A 25150-nucleotide genomic window follows, 5' to 3' on the forward strand; every position below is an offset into this window, starting at 1 on the left:
TTTTCAAAGCTTGTCTGATTCCCGGATGCATTGGCGGTCCTAATTCTGGGAGATTCATTCCCTGATTTCAACACGTTCCTTGTTTGACATCCCTGAAGGTGCCGGATACCCCTCTGTGCTTTCAGAACTGACCCTCAGGATGAGGCGTGCAGTCCCATGGCCTTCCCCTTTGCTCTCCTAGGTCACAGACCTCCTGGTGGATGAATCCAGTTTCACAGGGGAAGCCGAGCCGAGCAGTAAAACCGACAGCCCACTGACGGGCGGGGGTGACCTCACCACCCTGAGCAACATCGTCTTCATGGGGACCCTCGTGCAGTACGGGAGGGGCCAGGTAAGCCCCAGGGCTCCTGAGCCCTCAGCCTCAGTCTCACCCATAGGCCCGGGCCTTGGATTTTACACACATCCCTTTCTCCTGAACACAGGGAGTCGTGATTGGAACGGGGGAGAGGTCTCAGTTTGGAGAAGTGTTTAAGATGATGCAGGCTGAAGAGGTGAGCAAGAGGGGGGACTCTGGGTGTTTGTGGGCCAGGGTTTGAGACTGTTCCAAGTGAATAGTGCCGCTGCCACCTGCCCCTAGGGATGAGCAGGATGTAGTTCATGGCGTATCTCTTTTAAACATTTTTGTTTTAAAACATTTGCCAGCATTTTCCGAAAGATAGAACTCTCAGACAGTAACCTGCACAGATCTGAAGCATAAAAGTCAGTGCGTTTTGACACACGTGTGCCCTTGTGCAACCGTCACTCAGCTCAAGCCATGGGTGGCAGGGCAAATGCATTTGGGGAAAAGCCCGGCATCCCCTGGGCACACGCTGCTGGGAGCTCATCTAACCAGCCCATTGTTCTCACCCTTTCAGACGCCTAAAACCCCTTTACAGAAAAGCATGGGCAAGCTAGGGGAGCAGCTGACGCTTTTTTCCTTCGGCATAATCGGTGAGTGAAGCGTCCCAGGCTGGGTTCTAGGGTGGAAGGGAGCCGCCGAAGCTGTTTCTCAGACAGCTTGCTACTCACCTGCACAGGGACAGAAACCAGAGGCTCTCTGACAGCAATGCGAGGCGCCTGTGCTGGCTCCACCCGGCTAACAGCCAGGACAAGCAGCCCCTCCATTCTCATGCCTTAACACAGCACAAAGTTGTTTCTTGCTCACGCTGCCGTCCATAGACCCGTCCCTGGCTTTCTGGATTGCAGGGCTACATGTGCTGGCTCAGACCCAGGCAGAAGGAATGGTACATTCAAAAGCATGGAGGACGTCTTCTCATCCTTTATAATGTTTAAGAGGTGGTGAATTTAGGATGATTACGAAGATGTGCTCTGAGGTCAGATGCCCTGGCCAAAAGCCTGGTTCTGCCTCTTGTAGCCTGATGCCCCTAGGCAGTTACATGACCTCTGTGAGCCGTGCTGTTGTTCTGCATAAGAGGAGGCATAATCTCACTGCCGTTTCGCAGGGTCATTCGTGAGCAGTCCAGGAGTTAACACAGACAAAGCGCCTGGTGCTCAGCCGGGCCTGGGGGAGGCGCGGTCACTAAGGTGTCTGTGTGTCCTGAGTACCTGCTCTGAGGTGGATGGCTGCTTTTACTACATTGTCCTAATCCTCAGTAAAACCCTTTAAGGTAAATGTTATCCCATTTTATGAATGAGGAAACCCAGAGAAGTGAAGCGGTTTGCTCATTTCATGCAGTTGATTCATGGAGGCGGAGGAGGCGGAGGGAGAGGAGGGAGAGGACAAACCCAACTCTCTTTGCCTCCCGAAGCTGCTCTGTTCTCTCTGTTGGGGGCAGTTGAAATAAGAGGAAATAGGTGAAGGAGCCGCACAGGCGGAGGTGTGTGTGGCGGGTCACCCTTTCACTGTGAAGTCCTGAACACAACCCCCCAGGTCTTAATGAACTTGAGAGGCACCCAGAAGTCACACGGAGGAACCCACGGCTCTCGGGTCTACTGTGCTGGTGACAGTAGACCCCAACTGTTCAACTTCTAGTCTTCTTCCCAAACCTCAGCTTTGGGTGTACTGCCCAGAGTTTGCTAAACCACTGTGTTTGCTGTCTTGAAGTAGCTCTCTGCCCTCTTCTCTGCCCAGTGTTGTCCTGGCCCAGAGATGGAAATGGGTTTTATCTTAATCTGCAAGCTGACACAGCAAGTGGGGCTCCCTGCTGTGAGGAGATTTCAAAGCCCCGCTCAGGCTTGGTGGCAGAGAACTCTGATGGATTAGCAATGCCTGCCCAGACACAGGGGGGGAAGCAGCTGTGTGCGGCCATCCTTCACGTGCCTTCCCAGGCTTCAGATCAATTAGACATCTCTGGCACAGGAATCCCCAGGGCGCTAGCTGCAGAGGCCTCTCTTGCATTCTGGAAACGGTGGCTTCCAGGCCAAATTTGATCTCCCCCTGTTTTTGTATGGCCAGCAAACAGAGGTTTTTTTTTTTTTACATTTTAAAATGATTTTAAAAAAAATCAAATGAGGAAAAATATTTCGTGATATAAAAGTTACATGAAATTGAAATTTCTGTGTTCATTAACATCTTATTGGAACTCAGGCCTGCCCTTCACGCGCTGTCTACGGTGGCCTTCAAGCTGCCACAGTGAAGTTGGGTTACAACAGAGACCATGTGACCCACAAAACCAGGACTGTTTACTGTCTGGCCCGTTACAGAAAACGTTTTCCGACATCTGCCCTAGCTGATGGGGTTGCCAGGAGGAGATTGTGCTACAGTAATGAGGCTGATCTTTCTACTTCATTAACCCCAAGGGCAAATACTGAGTAAATGTGCCTCTCGGCAGATTGTCAAAGTAGATAGCATTTAAAGGACTTTCCACAAGATGAATTTGTTTATAACAAAATCTTCCGAGGCAGGGGTCCTGCAGATTGTCTTGTATAAGCCCTCAAGTTTTAGAACTTATGATATTGGCATGTCCGTGACAAGGCCCATGATAGAATTCAGACATTTTTTTCTTTCTAACATGTCAAGAAGTACTCTAGCAATGCAGGAGTTTTGAAACCATGTTCCATGGATCCCAAGAGGGTCCCGGGAGAGAGGCAAGGGCACACCAACAGGCTGGGGAAATGCCTTTTACGGGAAGGTAGTGTTTGCCGCTCTCCATGGTGTAAATGCTGTCAGCATGGCCAACTTCGAGCTGCCAATGCAAAGTTACTGAACATGAATTTGGGAAGAGACTCTTGTGAGTCCTGGACACAAGCTGTAGCATTCTACTATAGGAAGGCCACAGGGTGGGGTGAGTTGCTAGTGGGTGGGGCTTTCAGCTCACTGCCCTCCCCCATTTCTAATGGAACTCTGCTCTCTAAACTATTACGTCTGAGTTCATTTGGGGAGATCTAGCTAAGATTTCAGCTGAGCTCTGTAGCTAGTCAATATGCTCCAAATGAAAATAACATATTGTGCCCCCCAACACACCCCACTATTGCCTGGCCTAAAACACTCCTGGTTCCCCATTTCCTACAAAACAAAGCTGGAGTTCTCTAGCACCTCCACCAGGCAACCCACCCACCTTCCCACCCCTTTTGATAATGACAGTGAGGACAGTCGTGACGAGGCATTGGCTGTTGGCCAGAAACAGTGCTGAGCCCTCAAAACAGATCTTCTTAAACCCCAAAAGAACTTCTTGAAGGAGTCCTGGCCATTATCCCCATTTTACAGAGGAGGAAACTGACGCTGCATCTGTCGGCCCCAGCACTCTTTCTTATTGCCAGAACATCTCGTGAACTCTCACAGGGCCTGGCACAGCTTCTGTCACTTCTGCCTTGAGGATCCATCTGTGACAGTTTCCCTGTCCCTGCGCCTAGCCCAGTGTTTAGTTAGCCTTTGGTAAATTGTTAAAGAAAAAATGGAAAGGGGAATGTATTTAATTGTGAACACAGTAGGATAAAATAATTTAAAATACAGTGGCCCATCTGCTGATCACAGGAGCAGCTTCATTTACACATCAGACACCTGGGAGGGTGGCCAGGGAGCCTGGGCACATGCAACGCATGGGGGCTTTGGGGATAATGTGGACATGCTTGCAAACAGCCCAGAATAAACTGGTGGATTATTTCCTCAATTGGGCTTGACTCCTTCCTGAAAAAGGTCAGGTTTTTTTCAATGTATAAAAGTATATTCCTTAAAAAGAAAAAAGAGTAATTGAAAGTATTTGAGGTTACACATCATTTCCTTGTGTGTGTATTCCTGTAAACTCTTCAAGGAAATGAGTTGGAAATGCCCCCGGACGTCAGAGAATGTGCTCGGGCGTGTGCAGACTCCTGTTTTCTGCCTCTTCCCCAGGTGTGATCATGTTCATCGGCTGGTTGCAGGGGAAGCAGCTGCTCAGTATGTTCACGATTGGAGTCAGGTGAGGGCACGGGGCCCCTCCCTGCATCAAGAGCAGGTGGGGGGCTGTAGGGTGGGAGGCCGCAGGGTAGGTGTGTCCTCGTCACCCAGACCCCTGTCTCCCTTGAGCATGTTGTTGGACAGATCAGGATGCCTGGGGATCACTTGCAAAGTGAATGAAACTTGTGATTCGGAGTCCCATTTCTTCCTGCTCTTTGCCCTAGGGTGCAGGTCTTTCTAGCCTGCCTCAGTTTAAATTCTGGGGCTGCTGCACTCGCTGTGTGACCTAGGACAAGTTTCTTAGTTCTCTGTGCCCTGGTTTCCCCCTCTATAAAATGGGAAGCTGGTGTACCCTCTCCTGGAGTCACCAGGAGGGTTAAACGAGGTGGCCGTGCAAGGGGCCCCACAGTGCCCAGCGAGTGGTGAGTGCCGCTTCTTGCTACTAGTCTGAACTTGTTCCAAGCCCTCGTTTTCCAGAGGAGGCTGTAAGTGAGGATGGTGGGCATGTAGCCAAAGACCACACCAGTGACAGCAGGGCCTGGAGTCAGGGCACTTGACTTTACGCTCAGGGGACCTACCCATCCTCTACACTGTGGTTCTGATCAGTGATCCCAAGCCCTTGGGTCCTGGTGGTGGCTGCTGCAGAGAGGAGGACGGGCAGCCGTCTGGTGATGGGACTTTGCTGGTGGCTCTTCTGCAACTGCTTGCTGAGGCCAGGGAAGCAGAGCGCTGGGGATTGTCCCGGCAGAGGGGAGGCTGGGGGCCCTTCTAGGACACAGAGGAGCCAACACATTCCTCGGCTGATGTCAAGCCCAGTGGTTCTCAGGTGTAACCCATGTGCTGCTGGTGTCTGCAGGGTGGTTTCAGGTGATACATGGAAAATTATTTTACTGTCTGTTAGAAAAAAGATACATCTATGAGGTAAGCAAACTTAGACGTCCATCGATTAATGAACGCACAGACCACGTACGTACAACAGAAAGTGACTCAGCCACGGAGAGGAAGTACTAATTCATGCTACAGGGTGGTGCAGCGCTGAAACCATCTTGCTAAGTGAAAGAAGCCAGTTGCAAAAGACCACTAGGATAAGAGCTTAATTTACATGAAATGTGCAAAAACAGGTCACTCCCTGGAGACTTTGGTAGATGAGTGTCTGCCAGGAGCTGGGAGTGGTCAGTGGCTGGTCACAGTTACAGGGGTGAGGAGAATGTCCTAGCACTTGTAGCAATGGTCATAAATGAATACACTAAAAACAATGGAATGATATGGTTTAAAGGGGGTGGATTTTATGGTATGTGAATTCCATATCAATAAAGGCAGCAGAAAGAGAGCGTAGAAGTAACTAAAAATACTGTTATTAAAAAGATCTTTAGAACCTTTCTAATTTACATGTAAAAAGCAACCTGTTGACAGTCAATGTCAGCCAACCCATCTCATGGAGGCATCCAGGGTGTGCTGACCAGTGGGCAAGAGCAGCTCAGTTTCAGGGCTGGGCTTGTGCAGCTGTGGTCCATGGCATGATACACAGTACCTGGTGTGTGTGTCCAGGACACCTGGTGAAGCGTGCCTGTATATAAATAAGTGCACGCGGTCACCTGGTAACCAGCGATGGAATTTACTCAAATGCAGGTCTTTTGAAAATTCCAAATGCCTAATTTTTTTTCAATCACTCTGCACAGTCAGCATTCACTGAGATAGGTGCCAAAATCACTAAGTGGGCAGGGGAGTGTCCTATTACAAAGCCCATTCATCAGTAACACCGGCTGGGTGTTACTGATGAATGGGCTCCGTGTTACTAATTAATGGGCAGTGCTTCTCCCCATAGTTTGAGCAAGTGGGAATTGGAGACATGAGACCCCAGCACATCCCCACACAGCCTCCCTTTTACAGAGCAGGAAACTGAGGTTTAGGCTGACACATGGCATTTCTAACATGCCCCAGGGACATAGAGCCTGGGATTCCATAATAAGCCTGATCGAGGCTCAAGCAAGCACAGAACCAGGGGAGAACACTGAGACCCTGGAAACTCGGGTGACTAAGCTGGCAGGGCAAGTGTCGTGTGGCCAGGAGGGGGAAGGATGAGCACCCAGGGCTCTCGGCCACCAGAATGCTTAAAAACCTCCCTAAAAGAATGATGTGCTGTGTTCCTATCTTTTTTTCTTTTATTAAATCATAGCTGTGTACATTAATGCGATCATGGGGCACCATACACTGGTTTTATAGACCGTTTAACACATTTTCATCACGCTGGTGAACATAGCCTTCCTGGCATTTTCTTATTGTGTTAAGACATTTACATTCTACATTTACTAAGTTTCACATGTACCCTTGTAAGATGCACCGCAGGTGTAATCCCACCAATCACCCTCCCTTTACCCTCTGTTCCTATTTTATAAACCATTAAAAGTTCATGAGCCAAAAAGGACTAATTAAATATTTCCAGGATGAAGCAGAAAGCTTTTCTATCCGTCCCTGCCTTCCCTGTCCCACCCCCAGTGCTGTTGGTCATTTCTAATTCCTTGTCCTAACATTTCTTTTCACTTTATTTGCCCACTTGATTCGTGGTGAACTTGCACTTGAGACAATTTGCCCCTTTCCCTTGTGACTTTGGAAGAGTGAGCTTTTCCAGTTTTTAGAGGATGATGAAAGTCACTCGAAACTGCTCAATCAGAAGGTAGAAATGGCAGAGTAGAAACAGCAAGATTTTCCAAAATAAATAAAAGGAGAGAATCGTTTCTTTTAAAAACTTTATCCTCATTCCATTTGCCTTCAGTAACATTCAGGATGATCTGAGGCACTTGCTTTTTCCTGGTTCATGCTAATCTTTATTAGTTTGTGGATTAATTTTTTATTATTATGAACATCTCCCAGTCCATGCAAACACGCCCTTGCCCTGCCATATAGAGGGGAGAGTCCCCGTCGTTACCCTCCACAAATGTTTGCTTAGCTGGTCTTGTCAGCCAAAGCCGGAAAACCAAGGAAGGTGTGTGTGTGTCCCCATAGAGACTGGGCATAGCCCCTTGACCAAATTCCGTAATCTTGGTTTATATAACTTGTCCCGAAACATGCCATTGTCTCCGGATAAAAGGTCACCATGGTCCATGTTCGTTTTCACGTTTGAACTCCTCTGAAGTCGGACTGTTTCTAATAAGTGATGTCAGAAGCCGGCTGGGTGTTACTGATGAATGGGCAGTGCCTCGCCTCTCCCTTAGTGCTGTATAAAGTTTAGCTCCGTAAAACACAGTTAGCCCTGTGTGATTCTGGCTGGCTGGAATCCTCACCAGGATTTTTTCTTTTAATTTTTTATTGTTTCAGGCTAATTGAGGGTACAAAGAATTGTTACAATGTTTACCTTTGTTAAGTAAATTCCCTCTTATAATTATGTCCTGCTCCCAAGAGGTGTGCCATACACCCTAACATTGTGCCCGTTAATTGAGAGCACACCCATCCCTCTCCCTCCGCCCCTCTCCCCACTCCCTCATTCCCCTGCCCCCCATCTTGAATTGAGTTTTTCCTTATGTGGGTGTATATAAGATCATCTACTGGCTCCATATTAGAGTTGAGTACCTAGGATTCTTGCTTCTCCATTCTTGCGATGCTTTCCTAAGAAGAATATGTTCCACCTCCATCCAGGTTAATACAAAAGATGTAAAGTCTCCATCTTTTTTAATAGCGGAATAGTGTTCCATGGTATACATACCCCGCAGCTTGTGACTCCATCTCACTAGGATGTTTTGACTAGTAACCCACCCTTGTGGAGTGCTCGCTATGTGCGAGGCCAGCGCAGGTCTGAACACTTCCCTTCCTTATTCACTTTTGCTCATTCAGCAAATATTTACTGAACACCAACAGGATGCTGGGGCGTGAGGGTACAAACAACTACTTGGGGGTTTCAATTGTTATCTTTTCTTAAAAATTAGAATCTGTGGCTAGTATTTAAAAATTAGGACTTAGCATGGAAAAAATACTGGGTTTCTGGTTTCTCATGGGAAAGGTAACACGGGCCACGTGGGGCGTTGCTGTTTCCCAGGTGGCTCTGTCTCCACTTGGCCTTGCTCAGACTGACTCACTTCCCTTATGTTCTGAGCCTGGGGCCTGGGCTGGCCGTGTCCAAGAGGACTCCTGCAGAGCAGGCTCCATGTGACACTGGCGCCTTCTACCGATCTTTTTTCTGGCTTTTCTTGGATATCAGAAATTCCCTGTCATTTCTAGTCCCAACATAGTCTCTTTCTAGAAGCTACAGTGAAAAGTTCCATGTGACGACAACACTTAAAGCTTCACGTAAGGCACAGCATCCCTGCACCAAAGGCGTGGCCTCAGGTGGAAGGCGGCGTGGCTGGGGAAGTTTGGCCACACTGTCCTCCACCTCCCGCCATCTCTCTTCTTCTGAAGTCACTAGCTATGGTTTCTTTTCTTTTTTTCCTTACACAGTTTTATTGAGATTTAATTCATATACCATAGAATTCACCCATATGAAATATACAGTTTAATGGTTTTTAGCATATCCACAGAAGGAGGCCACCCTCACCACAGTTGATTTTGGAATCTTTTCTTATATCCTCTAAAAGAAATCTTGTGTCCCTTAGCCGTCACTCCCCATCCCCCAATCTGCACTCCAGGCCTAAGCAATCCCTAAGCTACTTCTGGTTTCAACAGCTTTCCCTGTTCTGGACATTTCGTATGAACAAAATCACACACTCTGTGGCCTTTTGCACCTGGCTTCTTCTACCCTGCATGTCTGCGGCGCGTCTGGGAACTCCATTCCTTTTTATGGCTAAAGAGGGTGCCACTGCGTGGAGAGACCACATTCGGTCCACCCACTCACCACTCACCACTCGCCCACTTGCCCACTGGTGGGCATTGGGTTGCCGGGGTGTCTTTGTACATTTGCTTTTAAAATCTTTTAAGGAAAGTTTTAAGCACATGTAAAAGTAGAGATGACACAGTGAGTTAGGGGGATTGTAAAGAAGAAAGCTGACACCCTCAACCTGATCAGCTCCACAGGCAAAGGCACAGCCCTGCCATTTCATTTCCCTGACTTAATTCCCTCGTCTGGCTTCCTCGTAGGAACATCTAAGCCCTAGCTAAGGAAAAGGGAAATGCAAAGGACCCAGGGAAGACCCTCTGTGCCAAAATACTTACTCTCACTGTATGAGTCTGGAAATTCCTTTCATGGAACCCAAGACCTTTCTCTCTAATAAATGAAAATAATTTCAATGCAAAAGCTCATAAAGAGACAAAACGTCTGATAGACTAATTTACACTAAAGTGTGGATGGCTGATAGGAAAGGCCCCTTCCCAAGTGCTAGGTTTGCAGGGGAGCACTCAGGGCACTGGGGGCTGAAGGAGGAGGCAGGTGCACCAGGGAATTGAGAACGGAGAATAGAACTGGGCATTGGGGACACCAAAGACAAACGTCACTGGCCAAAAGAGTTGCCAACCCCAGTGGAGACTCACAGTGTCCCTCAGGGCATGTTAATGGGGCCTGTTTGACCTTTCAACCCAGTCTGGCTGTAGCAGCCATTCCAGAGGGTCTGCCCATCGTTGTCACAGTCACCTTGGTCCTGGGAGTGCTGCGGATGGCCAAGAAGAGGGTCATTGTGAAGAAGCTGCCGATCGTGGAGACTTTAGGTGAGGGGCCTGAGCTGGTGGGATTATTACAGGTGGGACAGCGTGAGCCTTGGGTGTCATGCACCAACCCAGCTTGGGTGTTTGATGAAGCCTCTGTTGTGCAAACTGGTGTGTTTGGTTGAATCAGGTTGCTGCAACGTCCTCTGTTCTGACAAGACAGGGACTCTGACTGCCAATGAAATGACGGTGACCCAGCTCGTGACGTCCGATGGGCTTCATGCCGAGGTGAGTCTTGATGGAATGCAGGAGGCTGGAAACAGAGCTGTGCCCGGCCAGACCCTCACCTTTCTAGAGAAAGCAAGCACGCGGTGTCGTCTAGGGCTCAGTAAGGAAGAAACAAACAGGGCTCATTGCACAGTCTCCTTGCTACCGAGAGCAGCAAGAAACAAGACTGATTTTTTTTAAATTATCCCATACTTTGTTTCAAAAGACTAATTTAAGGTAGCCCCTTTAATTTTTATCACTGATAAATAACATGCACATCACAAAATCGGCAAGCTGGGAGACAGCCCTTACCCTCCGGTGACCAGCTAGTGATTCCTGGTTGGTTCATTAGTGGTTTTCAGCCTCTGTTGAATGCATTTGCACAGCTGGAAGCTCCCTGAACACCTGATGTTGTACCCTGATACTTTTTCACAAAACTTTACAGAGCAAGGGGGTTGGCCAATGATTGCCATGAGCCAGTGCTTAGTTTTGAAAGTACGGTGTGACTGGCACACTGCCACACCCCCTTGTTCATGTGGTCAGGGGCGGTTTTGGGGCCGCAAGGACAGAGTTGAATAGCTCTGACAGAGGGTGCACAGGCTGCAAAGGCTGAAGTATTTGCTTATCTGTCTCTATAAGAAAACACTGCCCACCCTGTTCTAGAATGCAAGTGCTCTCCTATGCTGGTGCTGGGTTTTCTTACCCATGACGTACATGGCTGCAAAGATGCCGTGACGTGAACTTGCTGTAATTCACTCTACCCTTGGGCGAGCTGTGCTGACCGGGAAACAGTCCTGCAGGGAACGTCTTCAGACCTAAAGCCTCGCCTGTGTTTAGTATTCCGTCCTTGCGGTAGATGCCCGGGAAAGAGTCTGCAGGCCAACCAGGGGAGCGTCCCTTTGCCTCCTGGTGACATCCTTTCTTCTGCTCGGTCCTCCAGGTCAGCGGAGTTGGGTATGACGGCAAAGGGACTGTGTGTCTTTTACCATCAAAGGAAGTGATTAAGGAATTTTCCAATGTTTCAGTGGGCAAGTTAGTGGAGGTAAGTGTCAAAAGTGTCCTGGAGGAAATAGGCATGTCGAACAGGACTTCTGAAAATCCGTTCTGAAAAGGGAAATAGCAGTTGGGCCAACCGCTCCTTGACAGTGACTGGGCCACCCAGGGGTAAGGTGGTCACAGCATTGGAAAAATGGCCCTGAAAGAAATGGTGACATTGGAGGCAATAGGGGGAGCTAGAGTCCCTTGCGCTCATCACAGCCTGCTGGGAGGGCACCTAAGTGACACCAGACAAGGTGCTCGGCAAATACTGTCGGTCCTTTCCCCACCAGCTGCCGAAGCTCACAGTGACAGGCACCTTCTTCCTCGAAGCTCACAGTGACAGGGCACCTTCTTCCTCGAAGCTCACAGTGACAGGCACCTTCTTCCTCCATAATGAACAGCAAGCCCCACCCCTCAAGGACCCTGCCAGGGTCCCACTTCATTATCACAGAGACCACTGTCTCAGTTTTGCAGATTAAGGAACAAAAATATGTGTGACTATTAAGTATCAATTTTTTTAAAAGAAAGAAAAAGAAACAGGGCTCAGACGGGCAATGTGCGTGCCCAGGCTCAGCCCACCAGGCCGAGGGCGGGGGGCAGTTGGGAGCCACTCATACACTTTGTTTCCATTTTTTCATTTTTTATACATTGAGTTTTTACCTGAGATGGAAGTCATAGATCATAGGATTCACCCTGTTAAAGTACACGGGTCAGTGGTTTTAGCATCTTCACTAAGTTGTGTATCCATCGTCACTGCTGAATTCTAGAACACTTTTTCACCCCAAATCAAGACGCTATCCCCGTTAGTGGTCGATCCCCATTACCCACCACTTGTAACCACCAGTCCCCCCAACTTCCCATTGGTTTCTCTACTATCAAAATAACAGCTTTGTGCCAGGCACGGTGGCTCACGCCCATAATCCTAGCACTTGGGGAGGCCAAGACAGGTGGATTGCTTGAGCTCAGGAGTTTGAGGTTGCTGCGAGCTATGATGATGCCACTGCACTCTACCCAGGGTGACAGAGTGAGACTTGTCTCAAAAAAAAAATGGCTTCATGGCACCCACCACTCAACATGGTCAGAAATACTGACTGTGTTCCATTTGAAGAGCCAGGATGCTGATTTATTTTAAAAAGCAAGTCTTGTCCCCAAAGCCTCAGCTGTAAGAATGGGTGGGCCTGCAGGGTCTGACTCTTTCAGGGGCCTGAGTGAACCCAGAGCCTGAGGGCCCCTGGCTCCTGGTTAGGTTGAACAGTAGACATCTAGACAATCCCCCTTTCAGGCGGGCTGTGTTGCCAACAACGCTGTCATCAGGAAGAATGCTGTGATGGGCCAGCCCACGGAGGGGGCCTTGATCGCCTTGGCAATGAAGGTAAGGGTTCCAGGATGTCCATTCTCTCACTCAGGCTGGGTTGGTTAACAGATTTCAAGTTTCCATCTGAGCACATGAGGCTTGGGGGGTTTCGTATTACACTAATGGAGAACATGACCCCAAATAGCCTCAGACTGAATCAGGTGGGCTCTGAGGTTCTGTGTGGAGGTTCTGTGTGGCTTCAGAAAGCTCTATAGATCTCTAACCCCTCTGCTGGAGATTCCAGAAGAATCCTCTGAGCACCCCCATGGCTCATACCCCTTCAGGTGTTGGGGAGACAGGGAACAGGACTCATCTGTGCACCCCCAACACAGCTCCATCCTCCCCGAGGCCCCATGGGGTGGCCTGTTCCTCTCAGTCGGTCCTTGGGCCCTGAGTTCCGTGGCTGTGCAGAACGCCCTGGGCCACTTGGCGCCCAGTGCCAGGCACCGAGGGGACTTGCAGGTGTGCCCACTTGCTACGCTTTGGGCTTGGGGACACCTTGAAAGAAAATGAGGCAAAACAGCCAGGCCTGAGGGTGCAGGGAAAGAGAAAGGAGGAGGAAGTGGGGACAAAGGAGGTGGGGAGGGACGTGGGGCGCAGAAAGTAAGAAAAGGAGCAAACAAGGTGGGTGACCCTGGTGGCACCGGCATCTGTGTCCACGGCCAGCCTGGCCGGGACTGTGGCTCCCTGGGACATGGTGGGAGCCCCTCTGCTCTCCCCGCTGCCCACCGCTGTCCTGACTGCTCACTGCCCAGGTGACTGGTCTCGGGCTCAGGGCCAATCAGTTTTCTCTCATCAAGGTCAAGAGAAAAGCGGCTGCTTATTATCCTGTACCTGCCAGTCCCTCCTGGCCTCCCAGCCTTGCGCACAGTCCATCTGTCCTCACTGACCTGGACCCTCCCTTCAAGTTCAGTATCCACCTCTTTGGCCTCCTGTTCTCAGCTGCGTGGCCCTGGGCCCTCTCCTCGGCCCTGTGTCCGTGTGTCTTCCTGTCACTCCTCCAGCGCCACCTTTGGGAAGCCAGAGCTGGTTGGTGGGTAGGAGGGAGAAGACTTAGTCAGCGTTTGATGCCTCCCCGTACAGGCAGATGAGGTGCGGTTTCTCCCCAGTGGAGAACATTAAGAAATTGTTACATCATGTTCTTTGTCTTCCACTCACCAAATATTTCCCCTTTTCAAAAAGTGCTAAGTCAGCCCCACTTAGCAGCCCCCAAAGTGAAGGGGCCTGGCCTGGCCGTCCAGGAGGAGTGACCTCTGGAGTCCAGCACCCCCTCTTGCTTCCACCACCAGCTGCCACTGCAGCTTAGAAAAGGATGAGGGTCCAGAGCCTCTTTCCTTGACGTGCTAGGATTTTCCTCCTTTGAGGGGCCTGACTTAGGATTTTAGAATATACCTTTTGGAATAGGATAAATAATGGCTGACACATATGAGGTGACTTCTATGTGACAGGTGGGCCCTGAGCATGGTGTGGCCAGCAGTTCCCAAGCTGTTCTCCATCATTGCCCCCATATCACTGTCCTGGAGTTGCCAAAATAATATACCTTAGACTGGGGAAGTGGGTGGGGTGGTTATAATGACTGAAACTTACTGAATCTCAGTCATGGAGGCCAGAAGTGCAGATAGGTGTGGCCAGGGCCAGGCTCCCTCCCAGCACCTGATAGTCGGGGGTGATCCAGGAGTTCCTCAGCTTGCAGGGGCGTCACCCCACTCTCTGCCCCTATCCCTCAGTGCTGTCCCTGCATCTGTCTTCACAGGGCGTCTTCCTCTCCTTAAGTCAGGTCACAATGGATTAGGACCCACCCTCATGACCTCATCAAACTTGATGACATCTGCAAAGACCCGTGTTTTCAAAGAATGTGACATTCATAGGTTCTGGGATTAGGATTTCAGTATATCTTTTGGGAGACACAATTCAATGCATAGCACTCCCCTAAGGAGACATTTTAGAGACTTTCTTTTTAAGCATTCCCCATGAAATTGTAAGACCACAGATGTTCTGGGACCCATCTGTGTGCCGTGCGTCTGCATCCTACACACAACCTCCCACCCCCAATCCATTTCCACCCCTGGGAGTAATGGGATGCACTGGTTAGATCATGGGTTTAAAACTGGAGAAACTGAGTTTCTGAGCTGTCAAATAACTGGCTCCAAAGTAAACTCACCTCAGGACCGAGCAGGGCCCCTGCACTGACTCAGGGGGTTGTTTCTTTGGGGGAAATGGCTGTACCTTCCTCTCGGCAGAAACTCTACCTACAGGATTCTATTTCCAAGTGGGTTTTAGATAGACACAGTTGCAAAGACCATCAGTTCCTCCCCTGGGACGAGAGACATTTTTCTTTTTTTCTGGGAGTGACATTTGAAAATAAGTGGTCTTTCTGTGTGAGCTAAATGCCCAGATTTCTCATCTGCTGTGGACAGTTTAAAGAATGAATAATTTAAGTGGACTGAGCTTTGCATGGAGATTGGCTTCAGATGACTCACTAACAATGTCTCATTTTATGATCCTAGATGGACTTGAGTGACATTAAAAATTCATATGTAAGAAAGAAAGAGATTCCATTCAGCTCAGAGCAGAAGTGGATGGCGGTAAAATGCAGCCCAAAGAATGAGGTGAGTCAGCTGCCGCCGCCCCCTCCCCCTCCCCGGCCCCCTGCCCAAACTAAGGCAAAATGCAGACCTCGAGAAGAACCCCAAGTTCCCAGCACTCTGTGAGGTTTCAAACGCACTAAAATATGGCTGATAGTGATTAAACCTTTGATTCTCTCAGGTCCTCTTTGAAATGAGCTTTTCATTTAAAAATGGCAGTTCTCAAAGCAGGATCTCTGGGTCAACATTTCTTGGGAATTGCTTAGCAACGCAGCCTTTCACATCCCATGCCAGACCTCCTGAGTTGGAAATCCTGGGGGTGGGATCCAGTCAGCTGTGTTTGTGGGGATTCTGCTGCAGGCTCAGGCGTGAGACTCACTGGCCTGTGATGGGATTACCGAGTAGTTACAGCTGAGCACCTGTGCGTCCCCCTCGTCACTCCCCACGACACTGAGCCCACAGCTGACTTGCAGGTCCTATCTTTGCATCGGTGCTGAGTTCTTGACCCACACCAGCTCATTTCACCACCATGACGCGGAAACAGTCAGGAAGGAGCATCGTGCACGCGCGTGTTGTCAGGAACCACAGGAGTACTCAGCAAACTGTGGCTACCCCGGGCTGGGGTCACAGCTGATCTTTCTATTTCCCTTTTCAGATCTGCTGTGGCTTTGCAGATATTCTTCAGTGAAAAGGATTCATAAAAAACAGTTGCCTTCTACCCTTTTCTCCAGCCTTCCTCTTCTCTCCCGCTCTTTCTAGAATCTGTCATGTCTCCCTGTGCAGAGGGCTCACCTCTTGTTCTGCTCTGCAGGAGGCTCACCCAGGCCCTGCTGTGGGTGGATGGACATTCTGAGTACTTACAAGGGATTATAAATTTTTTAACATTTTTTTATACCTTCAAATCTCTTTTCCCCAACAGCAATGGTGATATATTCTCATTGAAAAAAGTATAGAAATATGACCTGAAAAATTAAAATCTTTTATAACTCTGCCCCTCTTCCCTGCCTGGCCACCCCTACTCCAGGTAACTAACTCCCCTTTGCAGCCTGGAATAGAGTGTTCCGGCTTCTAAATGTGTGCGTAGCAGCATCTGGGATAGTAGATTTCAAAACAAGGCCGTGCTGTATGTAGCGTTTGAACTTTTTAGTTATACAGTTTTCCCTTGTTGTCACCTCTTAGGCACCTTTCTGTGCCAATTCATATGAGTTCATTCCCTGTGTTTACCAGGCACCTGTGGTGAACCAGGCAGACGCTGTGGTAATGTTGGGACTTGGTGTCACCAAACTGACCCAGGGCCCACATGGAGCTTATAGTCCACATATTTGTCAAAACAGATCTTGACAAAAAACACAGAGAAAATGGTCATCTATTCACTTGGCTTCACTCTTTTTTCTTTCTTTCTTTCTTTTTTTGATTTTTTTTTATTTTTGAGATAATGTCTCGCTCTGTCACCCAGGCTAGGGTGCCTCAAGAGTTTAAGGTTGCTATGAGCTAGGCCAAGCTATGGTGTCAGCCTAGCTCACAGCAACCTCAAACTCTTGGGCTCAAGCAATCCTCCTGCCTCAGCCTCCCAAGTAGCTGGGACTACAGGCACCTGCCATAACACTTGGCTAATTTTTCTATTTTTAGTAAAGACAGGGTCTTGCTATGTTGCCCAAGCTGGTCTTGAACTCCTGGCTGCAAGTGATCCTCTTGCCTCAGCCTCCTAAGGAGCTAGGACTATAGCCGCCTGCCATAACACCTGGCTCGTTTTTCTATTTTTAATAGAGATGGGGTCTCACTCTTGTGCAGGCTGGTCTCAAACTCCTGAGCTCAAGAGACCCTCCTGCCTCGACCTCCCAGAGTGCTGGGATACTTTGAAGAGCCATGCCCGGCTTACTTGGGTTTACTCTTGCCAGCAGAGTATAGGAGGGAACAAAAAGATGTGGCACCTGCCCTGGAGAGAAAACAGGAAGTGAAGCACACAGCAAAATTGTAACATGGGCCAGGACGCGCTGGGCGACATGAACAAGGGAGCTTCGTGTGGAATGGGGGTGGGGGTCAGAGACCGACCTTACTCAGAGACTAGCGCCCCATGTGCAGATCCGTGGTTCCCCGGACCTGCTCCGACTCAGTGACCAGTAGCTGTTCACTGTCAGTAACTCCATTGCAAACATCTGGGGCACTCTGTGGACCCTTGTGCAGAATGAGGTGGCAGTCACTGGGAATCGAGATAACCAGTAACAGCAGATTTTTTTCCTTTTGTCTTTTCCAAGGATCGAGAAGACATTTACTTCATGAAGGGGGCCTTTGAAGAGGTGATTTGCCACTGCACCATGTACAATAACGGGGGCATCCCCCTGCCACTGACGCCCCAGCAGAGGTCGTTCTGCCAGCAGGAAGAGAGGAGGATGGGATCCCTCGGTCTACGGGGTCAGTGCCTGTGGCCTCATTCTGGAGCTCTAAGTTTGCACACAGCATTGACTTTGGGGGGTACCTTAATGCAGGGTCTTTAGTGGATAAGGTCACTACCAGCAGCATGCTGACAGCAGCAAAGTGAGCTTAGAATCTTATGTCAGAGTAAAGTCAAAGAGCCCCCCAATTCCAGCCACTAAGGACACCCATGGGTCTGTGTGTGGCTCCTGTGTCTGAGACAGGTGGCCCCCACTTGCTGAGTTTTCTAAGACAGATGAATGGGATGCCGCCTCCTCCTTCCCTCCACCAGCTTGCCTGGCAGGGCTCCCTTGTTGTTGCCTCTTGTTAGGAAAACCCAAACTCCTTTTCATCAAGGAACATTTTTCATTTGTCAGCCATTTCCAATTTTCTGCACCAGAGCCTCCCTGCGGTGTCACTTGTGACCACGTTCAGCTTCAGAGGAAGCGTTTAAAACACTCCAGACAGCCTGCATCCTCTTGGGAAGACAAGAGGCTGGGCTTGCCCTGTCCCTTCCAGTTGCCATGGTTTCCCGCTCAGGGAGCAGAATCATGAGTCACGCTGTGCAGGGCGAGGCCCTCAAGGATCACTGGGGCAGAGCATGGCCAACCCTTGAGAGTGTGTCACCTCTTCCTGAGTGAGGCGTGTGTTCCCCCAAAGCAGGGGCACTTTACCCATCTCAGTGCCCCCAGAAGGGTCTGTGCAGCACTTAGATCTATAACAGCCTCACAGGGAACCCTGTGCCTCAGTTTCTCCCTCTGCACCAAGGAGGCGTAGTAGCTGTTACTTGGTGGATTTTGGGAGGAGTGGAAGACGCCGTGCACAGGAGAGACTGGCATGGAACTGGCTGTTGCAGCTGTTACGGCTGACATGCCAAGTTATTAAGTAGCTACACATTTGCGTCACATTGCCATCTGCTGATAGCATCATTAAAGAGTGGCCACTTTAGTATATAAATCTCCCATGTAGCCCTATCCCTGCTCTACATGACACTGGTAATTGGGTCCTGCTCCCCCACCCCCTGACCATGCCCTGCATCCCCCCTGGGCTGCGGTGAGGCCCTGAGAGGTTGAGGAACTGGCAAGGCCACACAGCTAGTCTGGAGAGGAGCCAGCTCTTGAACCCATACACAGGGCGTCGAAAGAGAACATAGCAAGAGTTGGTCACTTATGGAGGTGGGTTGAGACTTTCCACTGCCTCCCCCAACACATGAGTCTTTTCACCTTTATAAATGGGCATAACTCCGACCTGTGGCTGGGAAAGTGCATCCTGGTGACTGGAGTTACAAAGGGCCTGTGCGTTCCTCCAAGCCCACAGCAGGCCGGGGAATCAGAGGGGCTGCAACTCATCACCAGTGGGTGTGAACTGAGCGCCTGCCGTGTGATAGGCATAGAGTGGGGCCAGGGGACTTAGCAAAGCCCCTCAGCCTGCTGGAACCCCTAGAAACTCGGCTTGGGCTTTGCAGCATCTCCCCCGAGGAAAAGATGGCATGTCCCATGGAGTGGTAAGGCGAGGCAGGGTGATAGGGGCAGAGGTAGAAGCAAGGTCCTCTGGGATAGAGCTTTTCCATGTGCTTCCCAGGGGCAGGGCATGCTTGTGATGGGGCTTCTGGGATTTGTAGACCCGTCAGCGTTGAGAGGGGAGCACTGGGAAAGGGAGGAAAAGCACCACCATAATTAGCACATGGACCTGCATTATTAGCACATGGCACCAGCATTATTAGCACATGGACCTGCATTATTAGCACATGGCACCAGCATTATTCACACATGGCACTCACATCATTAGCACATGACACCAGCATTATTAGCACATAGCACCAGCATTATTAGCACATGGCACCAGCATTATTCGCACATGGCGCTCACATCATTAGCACATGACACCAGCATTATTTGCACATGGCACTCACATCATTAGCACATAACACCACCATTATTAGCACATGGCGCCGACATTATTAGCATGGCGTCATGGCTATGCAAGAGGGAAGTGCTAGAGACTTCTAAGTCACAGCCCCCTTCGGGGTCAGTAAGGTGACAATGAAAGGCCAGTTCTTACTCCACCCTCTTGTCAGACCACTGGGCCCCCAAGGGCTGGGCCTAGCTTCTGTACCACTGAAACAGAGTCAGGGGCAGGCCCCCAGAGAGAGTCCACCCAACTCGGTAGATTTTTCTCAACCTCTGGTAGCTGCTACTCCAAGTCTGCTGGAGGAGACAAAAGGTGCACAGAGCAGATGAAGGGAAGAGCTGTCCCCTTGTCCACCACTTCAAAGCTTCTCTGTGGCTGTTATTGTTGGGGCGGGGGCCAGATTCTGTAACTTGAACAAACGGACCACAGTCTCATTTCCGTCTGTGCAGGCTGGTCCTGGGGCTGTCGTCAATTCAGGGCACATCTGTACAGGCCTGAGAGCCAGCGAGAGCTCTCTGCCTCCCCTATGCAGTCTGGGAATTTGCCTCCCCCACCCCTTAAAGACAGAGGGGGATCTGGGCCAGGGTGGGGCCTGTATTCGGCCTAAGAATGGTCCCTGGGCCCCCATGACTCTTGCTGGGCTTTGGTCTCTCCTCAGTGCTGGCCCTGGCCTCAGGGCCCGAGCTGGGGAGGCTGACGTTTTTGGGTCTCGTCGGCATCATCGACCCTCCACGGGCCGGCGTGAGGGAAGCGGTGAAAGTTCTCTCGGAGTCAGGAGTGTCCGTGAAAATGATAACGGGAGATGCTCTGGAAACAGCCTTGGCAATAGGTAATGGACCGAGTGGATTAAGAAAGAAAGAATCCCACGTCCTTTACAGCAGGGCCACTGCCACCAGTCATCCTGGGTGACTCTGGTCAGGAGTGATCACACTGGCTCTGCATGCTCAGAAAAGAGATTTGCGGAGCTGTGTTCCCATTTCCAAAATGTTGGCAGGTTCTCCTGAAGGGAAGAGTCCTCTTGTACACTGAACCTCATCTTCACAGGCAGCACTGTGCCCCAGATACTGGTTTCTGCCACTATCTATGTATTTCTGGCAAAGCATTGAGCACTCTGACCCTCAGACTCTTCATCAGCAGACAGCGAGCAGCCCTCTTCTGATTCCTCCAATTATTACTGCTTTGAGGGTTGCCACACCTTGGGTTCTTTCCCTGTCTTGAAGCCATTTGGCACTGAAAAGGTAAAATCTTTGGCATCAGATAGAACCTTGCCAGGTTCCATTATTACGACTTACCAGCCATATGTCCTTGGGAAAGTCACTGTTTCCCCATCTTTAAAGTGGGGTGAGCAAGGCTCTTGTCACACGTTAACATGGATAGAATTGAGATCGTGTTTATACAGCAGGTACCGGTCAGTGGTATCCATCAGGGTTGCATTCTTGTTCTTCGTGGCCAAGATAGGGACCCGTTGGGTGGGGTCACACAGTCTCAGGCCCTCAGAGCTGATTCTCTCTAAAGGCAGAAACATCGGCCTGGGCAACGGGAAGCTGCAAGCCATGTCTGGAGAGGAGGTGGACAGCTTGGAGAAGGACCAGCTGGCTGACCGCGCCTCAAAGGTAAGGTTCCCCAGAGGCTCAGCAGGGGCAGTGGGTGGGCCTCCAGCTCTGAATTCTGTGACTCTTGGCTCTGTTACCTCCCTGTTTCCAGGTGTCTGTGTTCTTCAGGACCAGCCCAAAGCACAAGCTCAAAATCATAAAGGTACGTTGAGTGAGGGAGGCCCCAGACGCATTGGTACAAGACCCGACCGTGGCTTCCTTCTCTGTGCCCAAGGCTGCTGCTCCAGGGCTGGACTTTTCACAGCTAGCAGGGGTGGGCAGGCAGGTCCCTGAAGGGCAGGGCTCAGAAATTGCCTGCTTACACCCCCACCCCACCCCACCAGCACGAGGTCATGTGGCCAGGTCTAGCTGCAAGAGATGCTGGGAAATGTCATCTACCCCGGCAGCCTATTAGGAGGAGGAAGAAAGAACTCGGGGGCCATTTGCCACAAAGAAAGAGCTAGAATTGAATAAGGCAAAGGGAAAAAATAAACGGAAGTGACCCTTTACTAGCATGCTAGCTGGGCACTCCTTGGCGTCATTCTCGTGATGTAACTCTGTGCCTCAGTTTCCTCATCTGTAAAATGGGGACACTATTAATGACATCAGCTGGTGTGCAAGGCTGGCAAGAGGATCAAACAAAGCCAGGCCTGTGATTCTCTTGAAGCATTGCAAGGGCCCGGTAAAGAGCTGATTGTGCATCAAAAAACTGAAAGACACAAAGTGTGCTTGGCTTTCTTCTCATGTACTTGGAAAATTTGCCTGTGGACTCTTCCAGTAGTTACGCTTTTTCTTTTGTTATGTTTTTTAATTCTACAGAGCAAATCCCTATGCAAGTTGTTACTCAAAGAAAATATTAATCTTTACTGGGCCCCTCATGGTTTCAGGGCATGCAGTGCTGATTATTATTTTTTAATAGTAATGGATAAGTGTTATGAGGCTTTCTTGACAGTGGTGGGCTCCACTGTGTCCATCATCTTGGTTTGGACCTCACAACGGCCCTATGAAGTTGGGTTGGTTGATCTCACTTTGCAGAGGGGGAAACTGAGGTTGAGTGGGTGAAGGGCTTGTCCGGTTCCCACGCTGCTCTGCATAGAGCTGGGACTCAGGCTCAGGCCAGCCGACGTGGTGTCCTCTAAGAGGGTCCCTCGACTGTGGCCACAGTGTGCGTAGCAGAGTGTCAGGAGGAAGGACCCAAGGTGGGTCCTCAGCCCGCAGACCTCTCTTGCCTGCTCTCTCCAAAGGCTTTGCAGGAGTCAGGAGCCATTGTGGCCATGACTGGGGATGGGGTGAACGATGCGGTTGCCCTGAAGTCTGCCGACATTGGAATTGCCATGGGGCGGACAGGGACGGATGTCAGTAAAGAGGCCGCCAACATGATCCTGGTGGACGACGACTTCTCAGCCATCATGTAAGCTGCCCACGAGGGGGATTCGCAGTTGCAAAACACCTTAGGTTGCCTGCTTCCCTGTGGGATCTGCCACTGTAGTGACAGAGGGGGCTCCTGCCAAGAAGAGGTCCCAAGGAATCCCCAGTGATTGCTGGATCTCATAGCTCACGGCAGTGGGAGGTGTTACCACCTGCAGACACCAAGGCCCTCTCAAAGTAGGGTGGTGGGGCCAGTCGCACTCAGCACCCAGGGGATGTTACGGACACTTGCAGAACTTGAGTTTTTCACTTGCAGTTGTGTTTCAGGCCCCAGCCTCTCTAGGAGAGCTGGGTCAGGTCTGCAGGCAGCAGCAGTGAGTTATGTATAAGGAAAGCCTAGCGTCCCCCTAAGTAGCTCACGGTGAGACAGAGGAGTGCTGCATGCCAGGTAAAAGTCGTGTTTTGAAAAGTATTTTGATGACACAAAGAAATAGCACTGTTCCTACTGTAGCATGCTGAGAAGATGCACGTGGGGATATTACACCGAGTCCCGTGTGCCCTGTGGACATGCGCAGTGAAGAGAGACAGGACCAGCCAGAAATGCCCCGTATCAATCACCACTGATGTCATCTCTAGGTTCTGGGATTACGAAAAAAACAAAAAATTTTTCTTCTGTTTCATTTATCAGTATTTCCTCTTAATAGATGTACCTTTCCTCTGGATCTGATTTTAATTAGTTCTAATTGAGATTTTACTCATTTTTTTTTTTCACAGTAATTGGGGAAAACTCTTTAAGCCTGATGTCAAAAATCTTGAACAAACACTTAAGTTCTGTGTGATCATGCTCTTCCCAGAGCAGTCTTTTTTCTACAGTGGATTCACTACAGGAATCCTTAAAACACATACTCCTGGCTCGGTGCCTGTCCCTCAGTGGTTAGGGCACCAGCCACATGCACCGGGGCTGGTGGGTTCAAACCCGGCCCAGGCCTGCTAAACAACAACAACAACAACAAAATAGCCAGCGTTGTGGCAGGAGCCCGTAGTTCCAGCTACTTGGGAGGCTGAGGCAAGAGAATCACTTGAGCCCAAGAGTTTAAGGTGAGCTGTGACCCCACAGCACTCTACTAAGGGTGACATAGTGAGACTTTGTCTCAATAAACACACACACACACACACGTACTCTCTTAGTTAAAAAGAAAAAGTATAGTCATAACTCTATAATTTTCTTTCACACAATCTTTTAGTAAAATTATGGGGAGGCATTAGACAGTTTTTTTCCTACTACATTAGGGACCTCAGGCCAAGTTTTCATAAGGACTTTTGCAAAGAGCCTGCTGAGGACGCAGCAGGTGGTGCCCGCCCACCTCCTGACCCCCACTCTGTCCCGCCCCCAGATCTCATTTTCAGGTGTAATGGGTTTGCTATCTCTTCCCTGGTAAGTCACAGAGGAGCCTTAAGCACGTCAGGGGTCTTGGGCAAGGGGCAGGGTTTATGGACTCAGGATGGGAGAGATTTAGGATCTACCTGGAGGCGTTGAGGATATGATTTGCACACTGACATGGCTTAGGGACTAGTCCCTGGTGGGCATCAGTTAGGGCAATATTGTCTCCTATTGGTGTGTGCTCCTGGGCTCCGAGTGCAATGTCCACCCAGGCTGGTCACCGCTGCTCTGCTCAGCAGCTGCTGAGCTGACTGTGCCCTCCCCCAGGACCCTCTTGAGTAACCGCCCTCTTCTCTCACAGGAATGCAGTGGAGGAAGGCAAGGGGATTTTCTACAACATCAAAAACTTTGTCCGGTTCCAGCTGAGCACGTAAGTGGAGCCCAGCGTTTCCCAGAATTGGGTGCCAAGCAGGGGCAGCTGCTGATGGCCTGTGTCTGCCCGTGCCCGCAGGAGCATCTCCGCCCTGAGCCTCATCGCTCTGTCAACCGTGTTCAACCTGCCCAGCCCCCTGAATGCCATGCAGATCCTGTGGATCAACATCATCATGGACGGGCCACCGGCGCAGAGGTGAGGCGGGGCGGCCGGGCTGCAGGGATGAACAGTGACTCTCCATAACGAGTTCCCAGAAAACTGACGTGTGCACTGGGGTGAGAGGGGCGCACCTGGTGGGCAGGGCTGGGAGAGGGTCGAGCTTTCTGCCCCCCTGCCTAGTCACTGCCTCTGAGAAGTCCTCCCTGATTGCTCTAACAGCAGCCTCCTCCTTTCAGTCCCCTCACCCTGCTTTAGTTTTCCCTAAAGGTGAAAATGGAGATACATGTGGATACACAGACACACAGGCGTATATACCTATACACATGCATATATAACGTGTATCTTATTTATCTGGTTCTAACCTGCCTCCCCTTTACACTGTCAGCTTCGCAAGGCAGGGTTCTTGATAATTTCCCTCCTTTATTGCCAGCTTCTAAAGAGCTTGGCCACAGCAGCTGCTCAGAAAGTCACCAGCTGCAGGAGTGAGTGAGAAGGGGGACCTAAGCCAGCCTGAGGGCACAGGGGAAAGAGTGGGCTGTGGAGTCGGAAGACTGGCATTAGATGCTGTTTCTGAAGTAGCCAGCTTACGGTCTCAGCTGCCTTAATCACTGCAGCTGCCCAGGGAAAGCCTGTCCTTGTTTGTCCCCCCGCAGCCCATTGTGAGTGTTGCAAGCTCTCCCTAAGAGTGCGATAGTGTACGTACAGTGCTGGCCCTCGGATGAATCCCCTCCCCGCAGTGGGGGCCTCACTGGCCTGCTCCGCCATAC

The 25150-nt window shown here is 50.2% G+C and overlaps 1 protein-coding gene across 4 annotated transcripts in view; it reads left to right on the plus strand.

Annotated features, from left to right (window-relative positions):
- ATP2C2 (ATPase secretory pathway Ca2+ transporting 2) overlaps nt 1–25150 on the plus strand; it is a 54791-nt gene that overhangs the window by 24460 nt on the left and 5181 nt on the right. For 3 of the 4 annotated variants that reach the window (XR_008372880.1, XM_053553558.1, XM_053553551.1), the window contains exons 8-23: nt 182–331; nt 423–491; nt 855–930; nt 4271–4337; nt 9822–9946; nt 10074–10171; nt 11091–11192; nt 12471–12560; nt 15050–15151; nt 17383–17539; nt 20109–20279; nt 20966–21063; nt 21155–21205; nt 22287–22453; nt 24153–24221; nt 24303–24419. Coding sequence is in view for 2 of the 4 variants with exons in the window: in XM_053553558.1 (XP_053409533.1) it covers nt 182–331; nt 423–491; nt 855–930; nt 4271–4337; nt 9822–9946; nt 10074–10171; nt 11091–11192; nt 12471–12560; nt 15050–15151; nt 17383–17539; nt 20109–20279; nt 20966–21063; nt 21155–21205; nt 22287–22453; nt 24153–24221; nt 24303–24419 (1709 nt within the window). In the remaining 2 variants the exon portion in view is untranslated. Of the gene's footprint in view, nt 1–181; nt 332–422; nt 492–854; nt 931–4270; nt 4338–9821; nt 9947–10073; nt 10172–11090; nt 11193–12470; nt 12561–15049; nt 15152–17382; nt 17540–20108; nt 20280–20965; nt 21064–21154; nt 21206–22286; nt 22454–24152; nt 24222–24302; nt 24500–25150 lie in introns of all 4 variants that reach the window. The other variant, XR_008372884.1, reaches the window with a different exon arrangement.

Source organism: Nycticebus coucang, chromosome 2 (genome assembly GCF_027406575.1).
Source record: "Nycticebus coucang isolate mNycCou1 chromosome 2, mNycCou1.pri, whole genome shotgun sequence".
Lineage (NCBI taxonomy): Eukaryota > Metazoa > Chordata > Mammalia > Primates > Lorisidae > Nycticebus > Nycticebus coucang.